Source organism: Nanorana parkeri, unplaced genomic scaffold (assembly GCF_000935625.1).
Source record: "Nanorana parkeri isolate BGI_ZX_2015 unplaced genomic scaffold, ASM93562v1 scaffold10, whole genome shotgun sequence".
NCBI classification, from domain to species: Eukaryota; Metazoa; Chordata; class Amphibia; order Anura; family Dicroglossidae; genus Nanorana; species Nanorana parkeri.
In genome coordinates, this window is record NW_017306278.1 from 3,963,274 (window position 1) to 3,977,684 (window position 14,411).

A 14,411-nucleotide genomic window follows, 5' to 3' on the forward strand; every position below is an offset into this window, starting at 1 on the left:
CCCTCCTCCTATACACACACACACACTTATGCACACATATTACTAGACATGTGCAAAGACTAAACAGTTGTTTTGGACGAAATGAACGGAAACTAAAAATGTTTTCATTAGGTTTCGTCAAACAAAACACATTTTTGGTGGCAGGGCGCATGACGTCACATACTGCACACGGCTTTTGGGGGGCACAATTTTCTGTTCTTGCCTCGGGATCAAAAGGAACTAGCTACGGCTCTGGGGTCTCCTAACTACTTCGTCAGGAACAGGCAACTGTCACCGTTTCAGACTCGACTTTTAGGGGATCTTTGCTATTGTCTGTTTGCCCATCAAAATGTTTCACTGAAGAATTTACAACATCCTAAACCTGGAATCATATATTCTTTTTAAAAAAATTTTTTTTCTCAAAGTAGCATCTCTTTTATTTTCATTGTACCTTGACAGTTTTTATTTCATCAATCTATTTTTATGTAACACACCTGATATTACAACTCTCAAATACAAAATGTCAAGGCGAGACTGGAGTGCAGGGAAAAGAACAATGATGGCTACACCAACCTATAGGAACAGGCCTCGCAATGTCCTAATTTTCTAATTAGGTCTAAGGAGTGGTTAAAATTTTTTTTTAGCTAAAGAAGATTGTCCTACCTGTCTAACCGTAGCTGGCAGGTGGTCCGCAGAATGTTCACCTTCCCCCCGTTCTTCATCTGCTTACAAAGGAGTGTGGTAGCGATAAAGCAGCCGGTTCTTCCAATCCCCGCACTGCAAGACAGAGCATACCTGTTCATAGAAGCTGGTCATGTAACTGGACATTTCCGGTTGTGTTCAGTTAGCGTACCAGATCTCAGAGGCTAGAATGAAACTGATTTTATGTTATTGTTGTAAGGATAAATCAGATTGTGGAGTTGACGATATACACAGCCACAGTGCACTTTAGTAGCTACACCTTTCTGGTGCAAGGTAGGACCTCATTTTGGCCTAAATTGTTTTAGACATGGATCTAACAAAGTGCTGGAAATGTTCCTTAGAGACTGAACTGACAGAGTGCTGAACAGACGGTATCACTCAGTTCACCTAGTTTTGTGGGTCACATGTTCACGCTGCAACTTTATATCTCACCTCATCCAGGAGGTTCATGCTCTGTACGTCGGCTTCTGCTCCTTTTGTCCACCAGATTCTGGCCGTAACACCTGCCAAATTCTGATCCTTTTATCCCACCAGATTCTGACCGTAACACCTGCCAAATTCTGATACTTTTATCCCACCAGATTCTGACCGTAACACCTGCCAAATTCTGATCCTTTTATCCCACCAGATTCTGACCCTACCATCTGCGAGATTCTGAACCTTTTATGCCACCAGTTTCTGACCCTACTATCAGTGAGATCCTGACCCTCTTATCCCACCAGATTCTGACCCTACCATCGGCAGGATTCTCACCCATTTATCCCACAAGATCCTGACCCTACCATCTTTCAGATTCTGACCCTTTTCTGACACCAGATTCTGACCCTACCGTCTGCCATATTTTGGCCCTTTTATCCCACCAGATTCTGACCTCCCCATCTGCCAGATTTCAACCCTGCCAGCCACCAGATTCTAACCATGATATCCACTTAATTTTTACCCTGTGATACCCCAGATTATGAACCAACCATATACCAAATTCTGACCCTGACATCCACTAAGTTGTGAACATGCTTTCAGCTATATTCTGACCCTACCATCTACCAGATTCTGACCCCCACCATCTGCATGTTGCAGCAGATCAAGTTGTATTAAGCCAGACTAAATTTTTCCAGTCTTCAGGCAAGTCCAATACTGGAAGTCCTGTGCCAATGGGGGGTTAATTTTTTGGAGTCCAGCATGGTCTTCTACAGATACAGCCCATCTCTTCAAGCACAGCATCGTCATTCAGGGCAAAGTGACTGGGTCTGCAAAAATGTTCCCCCCCAAACCCACTTATACTCAACTCTCTAGCAGTACCCCAACTCTTCTGCTCGCACAAAATAAAGTTTCCAGGTTTGGGAAGCATGTGACCTCCTCTCATGGGTCAGCTTGTGCAGAGCACTGTAACATGACAGATGGGACAGACAGCCCTGCTTCCTCTAAGCTCGGACACCAGCCAATACTGGGTGATTCAGTCCTGGCTGTGAGGAAGGAATGAGTGGCGGGGATGCTGTGAAGAAGTCTGTATCATGTGGTTGGAGGTAATGCACCACAACAGTCTATATAAGAAGAATTTGGATCACAAAAGAATTTGAAGGTAGAACAAACTTTGTTGCAACCAGGAACTGGATGATTTCCCTTGGGTTTCCAGTGCAGAGAAATGATAAGACAATAAGAGACTGTACAACTAAGTGGCAATTGTGGTGAAGCTTATTAGGGCGTAATAATCTATACAATGCACAGCGCTACAGCCATGGATGGAGAACGCTTTATCAAGCTTCTCAGAACACAGTTAGCCAAGGACAATTTTGTACATATATCAAAGTAATAAAGAGAGAGCAACAGATAGTATGATCTATAATCACCCACAATACGCAGTGAAAGCCCAACTCCAGCTGAAATGGTATTTAGGGAAGGGTTACAATCTCTGCTGGTTTTTTTGCTGTCACTGACAGTGATATAAAGCTTGACAGAGGTTTTAACCTTTTTCCAGTTGGCCCAACACTTGGCTATCATTTTGCTTAAAGCTGAGCTCCGGCCTTCACTTCAGTCTTGCACAGTCGTACTGGCTCCTCTCCTGGACTGAAATCGCTTACTTTGACCTCACAATATGTATTAGAAGCTGCAGCAATTCAGGTAGAGCCCACCTCATTTCCTGGCTGGCAGACAACATCCCTCATCATTTAGCCCCTTTCCTACCCAGCCTGACTGTTCCTGACCCACCCCTTTCATTCATTGGATTTTAGTTCTTTCAATCACGGAGGCTCAGCATCACATGTGGGACTGCCTAGGAACACCCACTCCTCCATACTGACACCTGACCATTAATGTATTTTTAAAATTTGCATAACCCCTCCCAAGATCCAGCCCAATCAGGGATGAAGGCTCTTGACAGCAATACAGAGGCATAGTGCTGTGAGGAAGCTACGTGTCCCTATAAGTAAGGAAATAAAAGGGGACTGTATTCTCTAGTGACTTAACACATTTGGTGGGATAAGAAAGTTGAGGTCTTGTTGAATTGACTTCTGTGTCCAGTCATAGTCACATATCAAAAGTCCAATTGAAGTAACAAGTATAGATACGCAATCTAATAGACCAGGGGTAGCCAAACTCCGGCCCTCCAGCTGTGGTGGAACTACAAATCCCATGAGGCATTGCAAGATTCTCACAGCCACAGACATGACTCCTGGAGAGAGATGCATCATGGGATTGGTAGTTGGAGGGCCGGAGTTTGGCCACCCCTGTAATAGACACTAACAACTGCCATTTTCAGACTCCGTGCACTCGGTAATTAGCTCTCATTAACATACCTGATGAGACACGCCCCCTCTTTTCCTGTTGTGAGGGCTGTGGCTGTTACTCAGCTCTGCCAGCACAGAGCACTTCAGTGTGTAAGCAAGAAGCAGTATTTTTGTTTAGAGAAAAAGGTATTTTAGTATTTCTTAGCAAAAAATAAGCATACAGTACTATAAAGAGACAAAAATGGTGAGAGTTTAGTTGGCCTTACTAGACTTAAAAAGGACACATGCCTGCCAAATTTAGCAGGCAAAAATAAAACCCTCTAGTCAGAAGTCGACCATTTTGCTTCAATGTACAAAAATAATTACTTTACAACCACCTTAATTTCCTAGATCAAAATATTATATGGTTCAAAAAAACCTTTGCCCACCTGCAGTGTACGATGACAGGTCCGTCATCAAGCTCCGCCTTCTGCCTGGCCTCTTCCACATCCTTCACCAGTTTCAAGAGTGCCGGAGCCTGATCTGGTGTCTTCTGATCTGGCCATGAGGTGTACCAGAAATGCTTGAGGATCCTTTCTTCCCCATCACTCTATGCCGATGACAAATTATAAAGGTATTACTTTCTGTATCACAAAAATAGCACAGGAGACCTTACACGTGTTGTAACATTTCTTACTTTCCCTTAAAGGAGAACTATGAGGTGAGTGATTTCCAATCATGCTCATAGTTAGAGCCAACGTGTGACAAGGAAGCCGTCACAGGTCAGGAAGTGAGCAGAAACATTCATCGATCTGCTCAATTTCCGATCGTCTCCCTGCAGTGAGCAGTGACTGTCAGTCACTGCTCCCCGCAGGGGTTCCCCCCCTCCCCTCACCAATCCTCCAGCACTGAGAGGAGGAATGAATAGTGGAAAGGGGTGGGCACAGCTGGCTCTGCCTCTAGATAGGCAGAGCCCGCTGTCACTCAGCCAGCTGGGTGGATCCAGACAGTATTGTCGTGATCCATCCCGGCTGCGGCGCTCTCAGTATTGCCCGCGATATACTGAGCTTTGGGTCACGGGAGGAGGTTAGTATATGTCCTCCCGTGACCCTAAAGAGAACTATGGGGAAAAACACTTACCCCATAGTTCTCTTTTAAATGTCATTAAATGTCAATATTGTTAAATGTCATTTTAATATGAAGTTAGAACTTTGGTTCTAGTCTTCTCAGACTATATCAGTCAGTAGCAGTTAGTCACATTGAACCAGATTCTTCTGTAAAGTTGAACATGTTTCCCAGCTTCTCTAAGCCACTTCTTCAGTTCCATTGAGGGTCAGGAAGATACCCCAGTATTTATATCCACACTGGTAACTCATACACCTTGATCCAACCACCATAGAATGAGATTGTCCAAAAACAGGATGGGAGGTGTGAAAGCTGTGGAACCCTACTGTCCTAGTTACATTATCCCATCTTTGGTCTCTGCGGTTGGCACATGTGGTAATCCTTCCACTCACATGGCTACAGGTGTGAATTGTTGTCAAATCGCAAGGGTAGAGATGTTAAAATGGCTTTATATGTGGAAGAAAGATGGTGTCAAAGATTATACCATAACCTGGATAAATGAGAAACTCCACAGACACTCAGACTATATTATGTAGGCGGGGGAATTAGACTGCGTCCCCTCTCTTTTTGTCCTTGGTAACCCCCCTTGTTCCTTGATTTGACCAGACCAGTGAGGAGGCTAGCAAGCCACCCAATGCCACCAAGCAAAATACCACATACTTCTAGGTATAGGGATGGGGTGGGGGAGTCCTCAACGGCTTGGAGCTTGCATGGTGTTTACTCTCTTTCCTAACTGACCAGTAGAGGAGTGAAGGGGAGATGAATATGTGCAGCTAGTAATGACTTCATAACAGTGAACATATCTTTTGCCCTACAAAACCTTGAAAAGTGTTATTTCCAACCGCTAGTGGAGGGAATTCATAGAAGAAGCCAAAACTGATAAATTGTCTCATCCTATCATATATTGCTTCTTCGTCTGTCTCTTCTGTTGCCTGGCTTTGTCAATCTCCTCTTCTGTTGTTGTGATAGTACAAACCCATTTTTGTTCTCACCTTTAAAGTCATGATTCTTAGCACGTAATCATCATCTGGGATGATGTCTTTTATTGTCACTTCTATCCCTTCATATACAGCCTGTTTCTCTGGCCAGTATTCTGTACATTTCTAGAGGAGACAGCACAAAACGGAAGACAGCAGGTCAGCTGACATATTATTCTGAACCACGAATATAGAAGTTGGTTGACAAGATTTTAGGAAGCAGAATGTAGCCCATTGTTCCCTGCCAGGCCCACAACTACCCCTTCAATGCATTACTTCCTAACAGAGGCTTAGTCATGATCTGGTTGCCTATTGGTTTGGTTGGTCGGAAATGCAGCCTGTATGTTTGTATCTGGGTGCTGTAGGTTGAAATGGATCCCAGCAGATATGGACTCATGGCTGGTGGGTTATCTATAAGACCACCTGCAGTGGTAACATTCTTATGTATAAGACCCCACTTCATACTGCATATGAGTGCATTGGCCCCATTCATTCCTATGGTTAAGCTGTAGTCAAGGTGGCTTCCAGCAGTTCCTTTAGATTAAGGCTTACTCATAGAAATTAATGGCACAATCTGAAAATCTGAAGAACCAGCTGGGACCTTGTCTGGAGAAAGATTCATGGATCAGGGCAGAAGGTAAATATTATCCCAGGTTCTGCATTTAGCAGGGGTGGGGGAATTTATTAATCTTCACTAAAGATGGAGTTGTCCACTATTGAGGGAAAGGTAGGCCTGATTAAACCCTTTAAATACATTAGAGTATGATTAGGGATCAGGAGGGTAAGAATTTTCAATATGAGCTCAAGAATACTGCTAGTATGAGGCATGACCTTCACGGGTAACCTTGTGTGAACTTATGGAACAAGTAGTGGATGCTTGGAACAGACTTCCAGCACAGGTAGTAAGTCAATCAACAGTAAGTGAATTTCAACATGCTTGGAACAAACGTAAGTCTATCATCAGACCCAAAAAAAAGTTTAAAAGGGGCAGACTTGATGGACCACTTGTTCTCTATTTTTATGTGTCTTTGTCCAGGAGATTGGGCAAAAGATGAGCTTTGCTAAACAATTTATTATGCATTGACAACAACAGAAGTGATTTAGCCTACCCAAGTCTTTATAGAGACATAGCTTTGGTGTACCAGGCCTTCTCCTTGTTGCTGGAAATCTTTATATTCTGTGAACACCTATCTGAGCCATGGCAGGCATTCCCAACCCTTCCCACTGTAGGTGTCTCCTTACTTCCTCTTGGATAGAGAGGAGGCTGCACATCCCCGAACCCCTCCAGCCCGCATCCTCACCCACAAACACATGTGAGATTTTCCTGGAATCTGATTACACTGATTTTGATTACATTAAAACTGAGTTTGATTGATTGATCGTCATTACATAAAACTCTAAAGAATCTGGAATGTTATTACAGAAAACCTGCACACCTTAAATAAAACACATACTGTATATATACATATAGCATATAACGCACAAAGAGGCTAAAGCTAAGGACAGTGGCTTCCTTAAGGGTCCCCCAATACACCATAAAGTAAAGAATAATAAATCTAGCACACCGGAATACCTTTTAAATGGTTATATTTAGTAAAGTCTTGATAAAATCACTACATACAGTATGTGAACAATTGACTACACCAGCCATCCCCGAGACTTAAATATCACTATACATAAGGCAAAAGCAAGGAGCTATTCATTCATCACACAGTATGTGATCATTGGGAGGCCATGGGTTCAAACAGACAACATAGCAATACACACAAAGGACAACGACAATAGAAAAATGTAGATACCCATTGTAGCTAGAGGTGGGGGGGGGGGGGCATTACCCCTTTGTCAAGTCTATTGCCACCTGAGTTTTGAACCCCCGACCTTCCAGTGGTCATATACTGTATGATAATGTACGGCTCACTGCAGTTGCCTTTCGTGTTGAGATATGTCTAGGATGGCTGGTGTGGTCAATTGTTCATATATGTAGTGTTTGTATAATTTGAGACTTTGCTAAATATAGCCATTTAAAAGCTATTCGGGTGTTCTCGTTTTTTTAAAAATCTATTCAGGGAAAAATCTGGATTATCAAATGCAGACGAAAATGAGGCACCTCATTGACTTCCTCGATGTTGGTGATCATGACGATAATGGGGGAGTGTTCCTGCCAGACCATCTTCCAGAAATCTCCAACGGTGTTCACTGTGGGTCCCTGAGTGGCAATGTAAACTCTTTCCTCTTCTCCATAACCCTGTGGCATAGAGCAGAACCATCAGGAAGATTGTCTGCAGCTAGTAAAGAGCATGTCAAGGACCAAGAGCCTAAAAGTCTATGAAAAAGCTGGAAAAGTGCACTAACACTTGTCACCAGCAGGTGGAACGAGAGATGCTTTTCATTTAGGCAGAATTGTCCTCAACTGAAGGCAAACAGATAAATACATCATACAAATGCATAGATTGATTGAATTTTGTGATCATTGGGATCCTGATGTATCCCCTTTCATGGCTGAACTTACTCCCAAACATATCAATGCATGAAAACATTTACTGCCTTCCCCAAACAAAAAGGTCTGGATTCTACTCACTCGAATGTAATTGGCGTTTACGTAGGAACTCAGAGGGTCGTCCTCCTGGTCTGGTGATATAAGGCACACTCTGGTTTGTGGATCTGAAAAAGTAAAAAGAAAATATAAAAAATACAACAATGTATTTTTTTTAACACTGAAGTTTTGCTACGTTGTTGTGTTGCCTTCAAATCCCACTATGTGATTGGGTTCTGTATGTTCTATTGTGTATGCTAAGGAAGTCCTCCAAGTCTTCTGGTTTCCCTCCATAGACAACAGTTGGATAGGGGATCTAACCCTTCATTATATTATCCCAAACTTAAATTTACCAATATACAGTTTAGCTTTGATCCAGTAGTAGGCAATCACATTTATATGGACATGAGCCTGTGCATGTGATGTCATCCCTTCTGGAATGGAGGCATCAGCATACCTCCTTAGAGGCGCCCCCTTCCCACCCTCAGGCCCCATCTAGATTGTAAGCCCTCAGGGGCAGGGCCCTCCTTGCCATCTCATCTTGTGATTGTAATGTCTTCCTTATATTGTAAAGCTCTGAGCAAACTGTCGGCGCTATATAAATCCTGTATAATAATAATAGCAGCTGTGTGGGCTGCTATGGCTTTAGTTACACCACTGTTTGTAGCCCTGAAGGAACCTTTTTAAAACCCCCAAACCCATTGGTAATATTTTAACACCCTGCAACTAATAAACTTGATCTGGACTATCAAAAACCTTATACATCTTTCTTTTGGATCCTCTTTAGGACTTTACATAGCTAGAGTACCAGGATCCAAGTTTTATTAATTTAAACACAGAGGGGAGAATTTATCAAATTTATCAAAACTGGAGCAGACAAAATCTGGAGCAGATTTGCACTGCAGCCAATCAGCATCTCTCTCTCTCATTTTCAAATCTTACCTGAGCAAACTGAAGAGAGATGCTGATTGGTTGCCATGGGCAACTGCTGCAGATTCTGTTTGCTCCAGTTTTGATAAATTCACCCCAGAATGTACTCATACATTCATGAAGCTGGCTTATTTTATATATAAATATCAGATAAATTACTGAAGAGATTGTCCATCAAGAATCTTTGGATGATGCAGCTAAATGCTTCCACTCCTCAAGTTCCAAGTAAGTTTACATTTTTCCAAAATTTTGGCAAAAATGAGATTTAAGTGAATTGTCAGAATTTTGGTGAAATGCATTGGATTCCAAAGGAAAAGGTAAAACGCAATGTGGTTTTGGTGGATTTTTAAGTGTGCAATGGGCTTTAAATGGCTTCTGGAGGTACAAATGCTCCTTTCAACTGGACTTGTTCTTGTGCCAAAATATGGCCCCCTCAGAAGCCTAATTATTTAATTTGTTTTGGCAGAAAGAAAGAAACAGAAGGCGAATCCCTCCCAAAAAAAAAAAAAAAACACACCCCCAATCAATAAAATGTTTTATTTTTTTTAAAAGCAAATTTTGCCTAGGCCGCTTCGCAATTGAAATTGAGGATTTTTACACTGATGAAATTGTGCATTTTGTGTCAAAATCAACTTCACCGAAACCACTCCGTTCACCCCAACAAAATAGCTGACAACTGAATTCTTCGGCTGGTCAGAACTTACTTGGGAGTATGGTTTTGTATCTGTTTTTTCGGACTAAACCGAGAATTTCATATTCCTTCGGGTCAACGAAGTTCATCGGGATCTCCTGCGAAATGACGGAAATGTTAGAAACCAAAATCTTTCTGTGGAGAGATTAATTGCTGAAAAATACACGGACGGAAGTGTTTCGAGCCTCTGAAACTGAACACAGCCAAGCAATTCATAGACATACAGCGAGCATCTATTCTTTTCCATCAGCTTGTCTGTCAAAGAGACACATTTCACAGCAGAAGGTAATTAATATTCACACGTAAAACACCACACGTAAAATCTCAAGATACAAAAATCGTGACACTTGAAGGAAGAAGCCCTGATGGCCTGTGATTTTAATGAGTTGTGGAAGACGTGTGGGGGATTGACAAGAGCAAGTGAGGGTAGAAGAGAAGGGGGGGGGGGAGAGGAATAGGTAAAGGGGGTGCTAGGGAGAGAGGAGGGGGTAGAAATTAGAAGGGGGTTGGAGGAGAGGGCAAAAAAGAAGGGATGAATGAGGGCAGGAGAGGGGAGGGCAGAGCAGAGAAGAGAGGAGTTTGGGAGAGGAGGATGAGAAAATGAGGGGAGAAAGGGGGATGAATGGAAAAACAGGGCAGGAGTACAAAGCAAAGGTGGGAGGAAAGGGGAGGAGAAGGCAGGACGGAGGAGAGGGTGGAGGAAGGCAGATGAGAGGAGGGAAGGGGAGGAGAAGGCAGGAGAGAGGAGATGGTGGCAGAGGAGAGGGTGGAGGAGAGCAGAGGAAAGGAGGAAAGGGGAGGAGAAGGCAGGATGGAGGAGAGGGTAGAGGAGGGTAGAGGAGAGGAGGGAAGAAGGAGGAAATGTTGGAGGAGGGAGAAGAGGAGAAGAGGGGAGAGGAGGGAAGGGGAGAAGGAGGAATGTTGGAGAGGAGAGGAGGGAAGAGAAGAGAAGAAGGGAAGAGAGGACCAGAAAGAAGAGGCAGATGAGAGGAGGATAGGGGAGGAGAAGGCAGAAGAGAGGAGAGGAGGGAAGGGAAGAAGGAGGAAATGTTGGTGGAGGGAGAAGAGGTTGGCAGAGAAGAGGGGAGGTAAGAAGGAGGAAGGTAGGAGAGGAGGGCAGGGAAGAGGGGAAGAGAGGACAGGAAACAGGAGGGGATAGAGGGCAGGAGAGAATAGAGGAGTGCAGAGGAGAGGAGGAGTGGAAAGAAGGAGGAAGGTATGAGATGAGAGGAGGGCAGGGAAGAAGGGAAGAGAGGGCAGGAGAGAAGGGAGGGTAGATGAGGGCAGAGGAGAGGAAGAGAGGGCATGAAAAGTGAGGGGAGGAGAATAGAACAGAAGAGGGGAGGGCAGAAGGAGGAAGGTAGGGGAGGGGAGGAAGGCAGGGAAGAGGACAAGAGAAGGTAGGAAACAGAAGGGGAGGAGAGGAGGGCAGAAAAGAGATGAGGGTAACGATGAGCAGAGGAAGGGAGGGGAGAAAAGAGGAAGGTAGGAGAGGAAGGGAGAGCAGAGAAAAGTAGGGAAGGGAGGAGGGGTGGAAAGGGCAACGGAAGGGAGGAGAGGTGGGGAGGGCGTAAAAAAGGAGAGGTGGGTAGGCTGGACATACACCTAAACATTGCTGTTGATAATTTATTATTGGACTTACAAAGAACTCCTTCTGAAGGGTAAAAGAGTCCAGGGCCTTCTCATGTAGTTCATCGGGGGTGAGGACGCAGCCGGCGGTTTGGAGATACTCCTGGGTGGACTGCTCCCTTGGGGACATGATATGTCCATAGGGCTCTGTGCATCCGGTTGTGCACATGTCTAAGGTCAGGGACACGTTGGAGCCGCGCCTGCAGAATACATAAGGAGTTTACATAGATCCAATAACCTACCTCACATGTTACACGTCACTATAAATATTCTACGCACTAACTCCAATAGGCACATTATCTATGGACTGCTCCAATGTACTACCAACAATTTTAGGCTGAAGGAGGCTCGGTTCCTCTTTGATATAAACCAAGTTGTAACTTGTTGGCGTACTTTTTTAATTTTTATTGCAGGATTGACTTTTTTCCTATATTCTAATTCACAAATCGGAAATATTCATAATTTTAATAATCATTAAAATGTACCTCCTCTCCTAAATAAAGACATCACCTTTCTTGGAGGCCCACAGACTTCACGCTGAGCGTGCCCTGGTCCATATCGCCCCTGATGTCCATCAGACAGTCGAAAACCGGCGTGTCCGGGATGGGCTCCAGATCCATGAAGTCCTCCACTTTGTCATCCGTCCACTCGGAGTACGTGAAGGAGGGCTGTCGGCTCACGGACTGACGGCGGTCGTCCGAAAGGGCCGGTTCGCCGTGGGACTTCAGGTACCATACCTGGAGACCGCAAAAAAAGAAAGACAAAGAACCTCTGAGACCATAAAGAAGCACCCTGGTATGGCCCCCCCTTCTGTCAGCAGGGCGGTGCGGTGATTGTTGATGCGCTCGTGGATGCGGCAGGAAGAATCTTTGGCCCGGAAACAGCCAGTGTTTTGCCCGTGTGTTCACATTTCTATTGTCTGCCGGTGTTTTAGCCTTGTGTGGTCTGACATGTTTTTCTGTATGTGAAAGCGTGTGCGGTGGAACAGTGTGGAAACAGTCAGTGCTCGGTATTATGACACGGTGATGTCAAGTCCCTTTGTTGCGAGAGAAAGAGTGCGAGAGAGAGAGAGAGGAAAATATGTGCCAGTGTTAATAAGGTGTCCTTGAATTGTTATCCAGCAGCTGTGTATCTCCAGCCTACAAGCAGCCTTGGTTTCTCTAGCTACCTGACACCCAACTTGCTGCCCGAGGGCCACATGCGGCCCTCTGGCCCCTATTGTGCGGCCCTCGTGGCCCCTGCAGATAGTAGGTGCTAACTCAAGGATCATATTCTTTAGGCTTGGCTTGTTTCTTTCACACGATCTTGCTTTCTTCTCTGCTGTCATCCATTCTTTCTTTCTGTATATCCCTTATAATGCATCTGGCTGAGGGAAATATCAAATGTGGGCCATAGGGAGGGCAAATGTGCTCTACGTCCTCGCCGATACGTCCTGCGGCCTCCTGTCTGCCCTTCAGATCCAACCAGATAACCCAATAGGCTACAGTCCAACAACAACTCTCATTTACCTTTATGGATTACAATTGACCAGCGTAAGATACTAACAAGACAATACCAAGAATCCTTAAGCGTTTCAGCATCTCATACTAAGAGGCCAATACCAAGACTTCTGACGCGTTTCCTCATCTCATAGTAACATGGCAATACCAAAACTGCTTACATGTTTCAGCATCTCATACTAACAAGGCAATACACACTGCTTATGCATTTCAGCATCTCACGCTAAGAATCCAATACCAAAACCTCTTACGCATTTTCAGCATCTAATACTAACAAGACAAAGCCAAGACTACTTACGCATTTCAGCATCTCATACTAGCGAGAAAATACCAAGACTTTTTACGCATTTCATCAGCTCATACTAACAGTAGTAGTGGTACCTACATACTTTTGACCATATCATGCAAACTTTCACAAATGGGGCGCCATGGCACACCAGGGGGGGGGCCTTCTGGCTTCCTTAGGGCTATATCTATAGTTTCTGATATGAAGGGGGAACTCTAATGTAAGAGGAGAAATTTCAAAATGAAAGGGGGGGGGCTCTGATGTGAAAGGGGGGCTCCTAATGCGAAGGGGGGCTTCTGATGTGAAAGGAGGGAGTTTCTAATGTAAAGGGGGCTACTGATGTGAAGGGAGAAAACTGATGTAAAAGGGGGAATTCCATTATGAAAGGGGGGCTCTGATGCAAAAAGTGGGGCTCTGATGTGGAAGCCAGGCTCCTGATGTGAAGGAGGGCTTCTGATATTAGGGGGGCTCCTAAAGTAAAGGGGGGCTCTGATGTGGAAGGCAGGCTCCTGATGTGAAGGAGGGCTTCTGATATTACGGGGGGCTCCTAATGTAAAGGGGGGCTCTGATGTGGAAGCCAGGCTCCTGATGTGAAGGAGGGCTTCTGATATTAGGGGGGCTCCTAAAGTAAAGGGGGGCTCTGATGTGGAAGGCAGGCTCCTGATGTGAAGGAGGGCTTCTGATATTAGGGGGAGCTTCTTATGTGAAAGGAGGCGTACATTGAAGGTGGAAGCTTCTAATGTAAAGGGGGCTACTGATATTAAAGGGAGGATCCTGATGTGAAGGAGGACTCCTAATCTGAAGGAAGGACTTCCATGCAAAGGACAGAACCCCACGTTTTTGTTCTGGCATGGGGTCCCCCAGAAATGGTAGACAAGTCTATTGAGCTTGTGCATACTTTTTAAGGGTGTCGTGAGTGAAAACAAATATGAGAAACACTGATATAATCTATGTGTGGGCAACTCTAGCTGTTGCTGTGAAAGGGACAGAGTCTCTATAAGTGATTGCATTCCTCTTAACATTCCTCCTGTGGATGTTGGCCATTAGAGGTTTCTGTAAGCGTATGGAAAGGTTTGGTTGGCAGGTCAACGTTTCAAGGTCTGATTCTTTCTATCCATAGTGATGGTGGAATGACTGGGGGTGCAGCAAGGGCGTGTCTTTTGTCTTGGCCCTGGAATGCAGGGGGCCGAAACATAACGACTGCTCCGCATTCATGGCTTACCATGGTACCGACGAGCGCCGCAACAAAGAAGATGATCACCAACACGAAGCCGGACATCTCGATTTTCCAGAATCCATTCTGCAAGGTTGTTAGATCCTAAGAAAATAAAAAAAGATATTAATAATAATAATATAAA

At 44.5% G+C, this 14,411-nt stretch overlaps 1 protein-coding gene across 1 annotated transcript in view; it reads right to left on the reverse strand.

Moving 5' to 3' along the window:
- Positions 1 to 14,411, reverse strand: part of PTPN5 (protein tyrosine phosphatase, non-receptor type 5) — a 30,164-nt gene that overhangs the window by 3,550 nt on the left and 12,203 nt on the right. The window contains exons 3-11 of the mRNA XM_018555152.1: positions 14,276 to 14,371; positions 11,779 to 12,005; positions 11,282 to 11,468; positions 9,653 to 9,737; positions 8,064 to 8,146; positions 7,593 to 7,730; positions 5,501 to 5,611; positions 3,833 to 3,993; positions 643 to 756 (exon numbers count right to left, since the gene is read on the reverse strand). Coding sequence (XP_018410654.1) covers positions 643 to 756; positions 3,833 to 3,993; positions 5,501 to 5,611; positions 7,593 to 7,730; positions 8,064 to 8,146; positions 9,653 to 9,737; positions 11,282 to 11,468; positions 11,779 to 12,005; positions 14,276 to 14,371 — 1,202 coding nt within the window. The remainder of the gene's footprint in view (positions 1 to 642; positions 757 to 3,832; positions 3,994 to 5,500; positions 5,612 to 7,592; positions 7,731 to 8,063; positions 8,147 to 9,652; positions 9,738 to 11,281; positions 11,469 to 11,778; positions 12,006 to 14,275; positions 14,372 to 14,411) is intronic.